This window comes from Osmerus eperlanus, chromosome 15 (genome assembly GCF_963692335.1).
Source record: "Osmerus eperlanus chromosome 15, fOsmEpe2.1, whole genome shotgun sequence".
Lineage (NCBI taxonomy): Eukaryota > Metazoa > Chordata > Actinopteri > Osmeriformes > Osmeridae > Osmerus > Osmerus eperlanus.
Genome location: NC_085032.1, coordinates 10,332,947 through 10,341,722, shown reverse-complemented (window position 1 = coordinate 10,341,722; position 8,776 = coordinate 10,332,947). Strand labels below are relative to the sequence as shown.

Genomic DNA, 8,776 nt, shown 5'->3' with positions numbered 1-8,776 from the left:
AGATGTCCACAGGCATCATTGCGGGTAAGGATGAGCTCTGGTGGCTGGAGCACAACAGGGGAATTGGGAGACTTTTCACATTTTCCATCAATCTATATCTCTCTCCTTGTCCCCTTTCTCTCTGTCTCTGTCGGTCTCTCTCTGTGTCTCTCTCTCTCTGTCTCTCTCTCTCTGTCTCTCTCCATCTCCTTTTCACTCTCCCTTTCTTGAGAGCATGCACTGTGTGAACATCTCAGCTCATCTGACAGATGACATTACATCAACTGTCTTAGGTCCTCATATTACAGCAGACTCGTACTTCTGGCCCCATGGCCTGATATTTGTAGCACTTGCTCAAATGAAAACGTCAGTAGCCGTAATTCTATGCTAATTAGGTCATAATCTTGCACCAGAACGGATGTATTTCTGCGTGTCGAGTGTTTCCTTTTGTGTCTGTGAAGCATTTTCACACACAGACTTGTCTGAACATATGCTAGGGTTCCGTCATTCACAGGAAATGTCATGACAGAGTAAGAGAGAGAAAGGCTGACAGATATAGAGGGGCTAGTAGAGAATAGAGCTAGCGTTGTTTAAACTGCCTCAGAGGCACACACACACACACACACACACACACACACAGAAAGAGACAGAGATCCTGGAGTAACAATGTAAGGAGAATTTGTTCTCATTGTTCTCGAGGCTAACAAGACTGAGGGGGATTTCAACTGTGCTGAGTTTGTGTGAGCCACTTGCGAGCTGTTTACAACTTTTTGCGAAGCGGGAAGTGTTTGCACTTCTGAGTTGGTGCGTGGGTGTGGGAGTTTGTGTGTGCTTGTCTGAATGACGCATGGACGTGCGAGTGAGCGAGAGACGCAGTGTGTGTGAAGTAAAGGGACTCACCGAGTGAATGGAATGTGCATGTGTGCGAACACAACCAGTGGATTATTGATGGTGCCGAGGCTGTCCTAACTCCTTTCTCTCTGTGTGTGTGTGCCTGCACAGAGCTTCCAGAGCCCTGTTTGGCGTCGTCACCACAGACGAGAGCAGCGGCTGCCACAGCATCGTCCTGCTCCAGGAGTGTTCCCCGGGCTGCACACACACAGGAGCCCTGCTCGTCTGCACCCCCCCCCGCCGAGGAGCCGGGTGCGGACACGCACACTGACGGCAGCGAACACAACCCCTGCCCGGTCCAGCTAGAGACAGGAGACGACCTGACGGAAGCCATGTCGGCCAGACAGATGTCCATCAAAGAGAGGTGAGAGTTTCAAACTTTTGCACTGGTTCACTGTGCAACTAAATGCGTTGCCGTGTCTTTGCGGGTGGATTTCGGGCTGTGTCCGAGTTCCCACTCGGTCTGAAGTTAAAATGTATTGTTAGAATGGGTTGCTTAGTGTTTGAATTGGTCACGTAGTGTTGGAATGCTCCTGCTTGGGAACTATTTGCCTGTGTTTCAGTAAAAACCGCAGTTAGTATCAGCAGCATAGTATCTGTGTGTGCTACACTGTGTTTGGAAGGTGACACAATCTGAAGGGTTTGAACACGTTTGCTGAACCCAGATAGATGTAGAAAGAGAGAGAGGAATGAGTTGGGGAGGTTATTTTGAGCTTGCTGTGCTGGCTGGCTGGGCACCCCAGGAGAAAGACTGAAACGGCAGGAGAGCTCTAACCTCATTTCTTCTCCCCTCTCCTCTTAAAAGGAGAACAGGTTGTCCTACAGCTCTGTGTTTATTTAAAATGTTATTGGATAAATAATAAATGATCTGTATGTGACTTGAAGCAGTAAATCATGTTTGTACTGTACTGCGGTGTTCGAGTTTTACAGACTGGTTATTGAACTCCACATCAGATCAAAGCATTACATAAGTCCACTTGTGTCAGCATTGGACATGACTAGTAAACACGCTAGGATGCTCGTTAGCCAGTAAATTGATTGATGACATAAGGGATCAACATGTTCTTCTAAGAGCTGGGTGAGGGCTGATAGAGAAGTGTGTGTGTGTGTGTGTGTGTGTACATGTGCTTGTGTGTGTGTGGTTACATGTGCTTGTGTGTGTCTGTGTCCGATAGTGTTTTTCACTTGTGCTTTCCCGTGTTAGTACACACAGCGGTCATCATTGTCACATGTCCCACATTCTGTCACCACATCAACACGTTTGCTGGCCTTATTGCCCTTCAGACAATTTTAGCTGGACAGTCAGAATTTTCAGTATGTCAAACTTAATGATTTTACTCGTGGTTAAATCTGACCATAGTTCTTTTGTCAAACACAGAACAGTACAGCAAAGTGTGACATTTCTATTCTGGAGGGTCATTTTAAAATGCTGTCACCCCCCCCCCCCCCCCCCTCTGTCGCCCAACCCCCAGAACATAATTCTCAGTGATCTAGACTAAACAGAGGGGCGCTTGTGATGGGGGCAGAGGTCACTGACCCCCCCCCCCCCCCCTTACTTTTCCTTGTCAGCTTTTTATATCCATTTAGCAGCTTGATTGGGTTCATAGGACGTGTGTGTGTTTTTAGTAGACCATGAACTGACCATTCTGATTGTTGGTACTGTATCTGGGTAGTAATCTTTTGTACTGTACTTTGACTCTTAATGCAGACTCTAATACAAACTCTCTAAATCCTTTGGATTCATGTTTGAAATTGACTCCATCCAGGGCAGAGGAAAGTATTATCAACTAAGGACAATAATATCAACAGACTCTCCAAACCTTCAGTCAGGAAATCGACACTCAGTGCTGTTTGGTGTAAACCCTCTTTAAGACTGCCAGTGGTGCGTCAAGTTCTGCTCCAGGACCCAAATAAATTAGTGAAGTAGACCGCAGAGAGACTTTGCCCTGGTCTGCTTAGATACAGGAGGCGCAGAGCAACTTCCTCTGGTTAAGTCAGACAGACAAGGCCAGAATCTGACACCATTTCTCTTTTCCCTCTCTCTCTCTATCTCTCTATCTCTCTCTTTATCTATCTATCTATCTCTGTCTCTCTCTCTTTATCTATCTATCTCTGTCTCTCTCTCTCTATTTATCTATCTATCTCTGTCTCTCCCTGCCCCTCAGACTGGCCCTGCTGAAGAAGAGCGGTGAAGATGACTGGCGCAACCGCATCAACAGGAAACAGGATGTGGTCAAAGCTGCGGTGTCGGAGCAACACGTTCAACTCTGGGAGGTGGAGCAGAGCTTCAAGAAGAAGGTAACCTCACCCGACTTGACCCCTGACCCCTAAACCTTAACCCAGAGGTTACGTGCATACAGTCCACCTTGTACAACAATTAGCCTCGCAAACCAGCCCAGTGATGGTGTTTTACTGTGCATACCGTTTTGGTTACCCACAGACACACATACACACACACACGCACACGCACACACACACACACTGCTGGCGCTGGGGGAAGGGGATTGTCTAATCAGTCTTTACTGTAGCTTTCATACTAAATACAAACACCTCTAGATGATGTGCACCCCAGAAACCACAACAGCAATCTTGACAGTAATACTGTTGCATGTTATTTAGGTGTTTGACTTTGTTGGCTTTGTTCCTGGGCAGAAGGGAGGATGTGTCTAAACAGAGGGGTTGTACAACGTCTCTGCTCTTGTGTGTTGGGCTTGTGTCTGTCTCTGTTCTTCAACCTGTTTCATCTCACCTTGTTTCACATGCTGTGTCAGATTACTGCTACTGCAGATACATTGTTAGTCTCTCACGTGTCATTTGGTTGATGATAATATAACTTTGTTAAAGGGAATCTTGCACTGTATGCATGTAAATGACCCTTGGAAACAGATTTAAGTTTTGATTGGAAATATTAGGACAAGCAGATTAAATCTAATGAACCGTGTGTGCTCATACTGTATTTTACTCTGGTCTAGAGGGTTTTACTATTCTGCAGTGAGCAGTGCTGGGGGAGAAAGAATTGATAAAAAATGTTTTTATGGTTAAATCATTTATCCCAATTGTCAGTCCATGTTGGTTTCAAATTTCTTAAATTAGGGAATATGGAATGCAAAGGATTTGCACTTTGTGTTGAGATTAATTTGGGGAAATAATTGAGTCACGTGACCATCTTCAGTGGTGATCGGGAGATCAGGCACGTATCTTTGTATGTCTAGCATGCATCTTTCCACCTATCTCTATCTTCAATAACCCATGCATGTTACATGTACTGGAACCTCGCTCCTTTCTACCTTGTTTGTCGTTCTCTCTGTTTGCATGTGACTTCATTATGATCAAATAAACCTTGTTTCAATCACTGCATGCTGCTTGACTCTACATCTGTCTCTCTGTCATTGGTGCCAGCTGACACCCCCCTCTGTTTAGAACTATTCTCAACACAGCTTGTGTCATTTCCACAAAGTCAGACTGTGTTTTGATAATACTCCATCCTTGCTTAGCTATTTGAATGTTTTCTAAGAGACTGTGCAAATACGTTAAGTGCAATCAACCAGCAGGAAAACACACCCATCAAACATCAGATGTGTTTACGGAATAATTTCACGGCATTGAAGGTTACGCAAAAACCTCCCATTCTCTGCTTAGTGAAGGTCTGAGACCAATGTCACATCACTGTCACACATTCTACAGCATCGGAGACATTTAAAGATGAGAAGATTAAGGAAAAGAATAGTTGGAGCACAAAATAGTTGAACTTAATCAACATGAAAAGGCCTGTCCCTCAGTTTTTTTTTTTTACAAGAAAAATGGATCCTCTTTATTTTTTGCTTTGCTTCTTAATCTTCACATTCAGCTCAGCTAGTGGACTCCATGTCCTGGATGAGGTCAGAGGATGGGGTCTGAGGCAGGGAGAGGATGGGGTCGTTGGATAGATAATGACCCAGCACAGAACAGTAGATTGTTCGTCATGCTGCAGGATGTGGATTAGCTTCTCTGTGGGCTCTTTGTTGGGACTGTAAACGCATGCTGAAATAGAAACACGTCCTGCTTAATCGCCTGTGTCCAAGAAGGAAAATGTTTTTTTGAAGACCATCATGTTGGCGACTGTCATAATTCCTATCTCTGTTTGACCAGAAGGGATTGTTAGGTGTTACTATGTCTAGAAGTTCATAATGTTGCGTTCATATTGTCCGTTTATTACATTAGTAGTACCTCAGTTAAGTTATCATAGAATGGTTAGCTATATCTTTAAACATTAGCTCAGTTATGATGTTACTGTAGCAATTTCAGCAGCTAGACAACATTGGCAAACAGCGTGTAGATGACGCTAACATGGCAGCCTAGTTTGTTAACAAACCTAGCATGGCAGGTTAGCCCAGTACATTAGCATCACACCCTACCACAACAGGGACCCACCACTCCCACAGACCCCCCTGTCCCCCCTCTCTTCCCTCGGCTGCTCTCTTTAGGACGAGGGGCCCATGGTGATCGATGAGTTTGCCGTGGCGGATCAACTCTGGGTAAGCTAGGGCGCTGGAACGCACTGGTGTCTGAACATACACAAGGGGTGTATTTTCACCTGCTGTCACAGTGGTGTTCCTCCTGGTTGGTGGTGTGTTGTCATCCTGTTCTAAAACATCCCCGCTGTCCATCAAGTGTGGTAATCCCTCCATCAAGGTTTCATCTAGGCGCTCTCATCCTCACATACTGTTGGCCTTCCTCATAACCCAACACACAGCATGACACGTGGCGACGTAGTGATTGTCGGCATCCAGTCAAACCATTTGGGATCTCCTGCTTTTCTGAACCTCTATTTCAGCCAGCACCCTCTTCATACGTTTGTCTCTGTGTGTGTGTGTGTGTGTGCGCGCACGCGTGTCTGACTTCCATGGCACTGTCTCGTCAGGAGCCAGTCTTTGCCTCTACCTTCTCCCCTCCTCCCGAGCCCCCTATCCACATAACTCCCCATGATGCCCCCCCAACCCAGGTGAGACCGCACACGGAAGTGACCGCTGCTGCCAACGCGCGCGCTCACACACACACGCTAACTGCCCTCCTAACACTAAGTATAACCACACACTTACAAAAGCCTCAGCCTCTCCTCGTGTGTTTGGCGTTGGTCTAATGCTGACGCTCAGGGCTTCACGCTACATGATCCCCCCCCCCCCTCCCTGCTCCCCCGAGGCTTTCAGCCTGTGTGCGTTTGGCTTCCGTATGACTTCCTATAATGTCTGCACCTTCTCAACACAGTGCTTCACAGTGTGCAGTGGCAGCCATGGTTACGGTGCCCCTTGCCCGGTCTTCTGGTGAAGGGTCTCAGCCCCGGCATGGCTCCGCCAGCTTCATAGCTTGGTGCATATACAGTACACGAGCTGCTCCCTCTTCTTCATCCGTCTCTCTTTTCCATTCTCTGTCTGTCTCTCTCTCGCGCTCCTCCCTCCATCCTGTTGTGCAGGCCGCTCCACCTAAACCCCTGCAGCAGTTGCAGGTGGATGAGAGACATCCTTGGAGATGGAAGGTGACCCCCCCCCCCCCGCCCCCCTCCTCCTCCATCATACCTCCCATAGCCAGATGTGTTTTAAGTGTTTCACACAGTGACAAGTGTTTATTAACATATCTCCTTACAATAGCAAACCATTAGCTAGTGCATGCATTCAGACACGCGCACACACACACAAGCACGCACACACACGCCGTCACATGCCCTGTTTTGGTATGATGATGATTATACAAACAGGGTTAGGGTTTGAGATCCCAAACCTTAACGGGTGAGAAGTTGGAGACGTCAGATGTTGTTGTGTATGTACAGTACACAAACTGCATCTGTGATTGACTGATGTCCTTATACTAAAGTGTACAAATGTGTACGTTCGGAGGCATTTGCAGTTGGATGATTAAAACCAAGCCTGAAACAGCAGACAAGTCAGATAAACCATTTATGACAAACGTACATCAAGGTTGTGTTTTTAAGGGAGGTGTGTGCATAGGTTATGCTAGCGGGGGCAGTATGTTGTGTGGTTGATCCTCTTACATAAAACCATCAGACCTACAGTAGGAACTAATGAGGAGAGATTAACAGTGTTCTTAATTTTTCTCCCTTTCCATCCTGCTCTGTTTCTCTCCTGTACTCCCTGTGTCCACTCTCTCTGTCTCTCTCTATCCGTCTCTCTCTCTCTCGCTCTCTCAGAGGATGGGTGAGGAGCTGGAGGTGCAGCGTATCGAGGCCCACATGTCCATCCAGGAGAGGAAGCAGATGATCTGCACCCGCGAGGAGGCCTGGAAGACCAAGGGCCGCGGCGCCGCCAACGACTCCACCCAGTTCACCGTGGCCGGGCGCATGGTCAAGAAAGGTCAGGGGGTCACCCCGCCGATATAAACACACTCTTACAAACGTTGTCAGTTTGGCAACCGGTGAATAAAAATGTGACCTCCCTCCCTAAACACACACGCGCACACACACAGAAACGGCAGCCCCTGTGGTTTCCACTCAGGCATAAAATGATATGATTACCTACCCCATTATCCTATTAGCAGTGGTCTGGTCTGGGGGGATGCGGGAGGCCAGTTTAGGGGAGGCTGTTTCAACCAGGTTTACTGCTAAACCTTTGCTGCATGGTGGGATTAGTGTCACAGCCAATGAGAGAGAAGAGCCCCACCCACGCAACGATCCCTCCTGCTACCAGTGTGGAGGAGTTGGCCTGGCTACTGTTAGCTTAGCGGAGTTGGCCAACAGTACATGTAGCTACTGTCAGCTTAGCATTAGGCATAGGTTAGCTTAGGCTTGTTATGCAGTTCATACAGCACATAAAGAATGGGTTTAAATAGCCTATAGCACATGGGTTGGTTCTTTGGGTGTTTATTGTGTGTGTGTGTTTGTCTGTGTGTGGGGGGATTAGGTCTGGCTGCTCCCTCAGCTCTCCTCTCTCCAGTTCTCTCCAAACCCAAGACCAGCAGTCCTGCAATCTCCAAACCACAAGAAGGTTTGTATAGTAACCTCCCCTCACTATGTAGACGTGTAAAGTCTATTCCCTTAGCTGGACTCCTGTCCCTCCGGTCTGGTTAACCCCACAGGAGACCCCACTCTCACCCAACACACACCTGCCCAATTCAAAATGAACTGAAAGCACAGTTATGTGCTTAAATATTTACTTAAATAAGCACCCTAAATCTGATTCTCACTCTTAGTTTTTTTTGGCTAATCCAATGTCTTTGTTTTTCTTTGGAGACTGGGAAGAAATATCCAAAATGGAAGGTGTATTCATCTTTCTATTGGTGTTGTGTTGTATGAATCAAATCTCACAGATTGTACCATGATAATACATGTGATTGTGTGTTGAGTTCTAAAAGTCAATCAATGACTTGTGGAATATCAAAACCCTGGGGTAGTGTTTGGTTGGCCGGTGAAAGCTTGCATCGATGCATGAGACTTATCTACTGAACTTCAATCAATCAGCACTGTTTCATGGTGGCTAAGTCTGTGCTTGTGCCTGTTGTGACGAAATTCTATGAACTTGTGGTCATATTCATTTTAAGCTGGGAGTCAGATGGCTGAGCGGTTAGGGAATCGGGCTAGTAATCAGAAGGTCGCTGGTTCGATTCCCGGCCGTGTCAAATGACGTTGTGTCCTTGGGCAAGGCACTTCACCCTACTTGCCTCGGGGGGAATGTCCCTGTCCTTACTGTAAGTCGCTCTGGATAAGAGTGTCTGCTAAATGACTAAATGTAAATGTAAATGTAAGCTGCTCAGCACTGTGTAGTCTTATTCGATGCTAATTTGCCTTGTGTTCCTGGCAGAGATAGAGGCCAAGCCAGACATGAACTTGGAGACAGACAGGAAGCTGGATAAGCTTGAGTCCTTCCTGGGCAAGCTGAACAGTAAAGGTGATTGTAGTCTTCACTGTGTACAGAACATG

The 8,776-nt window shown here is 46.8% G+C and overlaps 1 protein-coding gene across 1 annotated transcript in view; it reads left to right on the top strand.

Annotated features, from left to right (window-relative positions):
- Window positions 1-8,776, top strand: part of svila (supervillin a) — a 33,885-nt gene that overhangs the window by 15,600 nt on the left and 9,509 nt on the right. Inside the window, exons 16-25 of the mRNA XM_062480352.1 lie at window positions 3-24; window positions 982-1,234; window positions 3,036-3,168; window positions 5,334-5,384; window positions 5,771-5,851; window positions 6,320-6,382; window positions 7,052-7,214; window positions 7,761-7,844; window positions 8,090-8,116; window positions 8,658-8,744. Coding sequence (XP_062336336.1) covers window positions 3-24; window positions 982-1,234; window positions 3,036-3,168; window positions 5,334-5,384; window positions 5,771-5,851; window positions 6,320-6,382; window positions 7,052-7,214; window positions 7,761-7,844; window positions 8,090-8,116; window positions 8,658-8,744 — 964 coding nt within the window. The remainder of the gene's footprint in view (window positions 1-2; window positions 25-981; window positions 1,235-3,035; window positions 3,169-5,333; window positions 5,385-5,770; window positions 5,852-6,319; window positions 6,383-7,051; window positions 7,215-7,760; window positions 7,845-8,089; window positions 8,117-8,657; window positions 8,745-8,776) is intronic.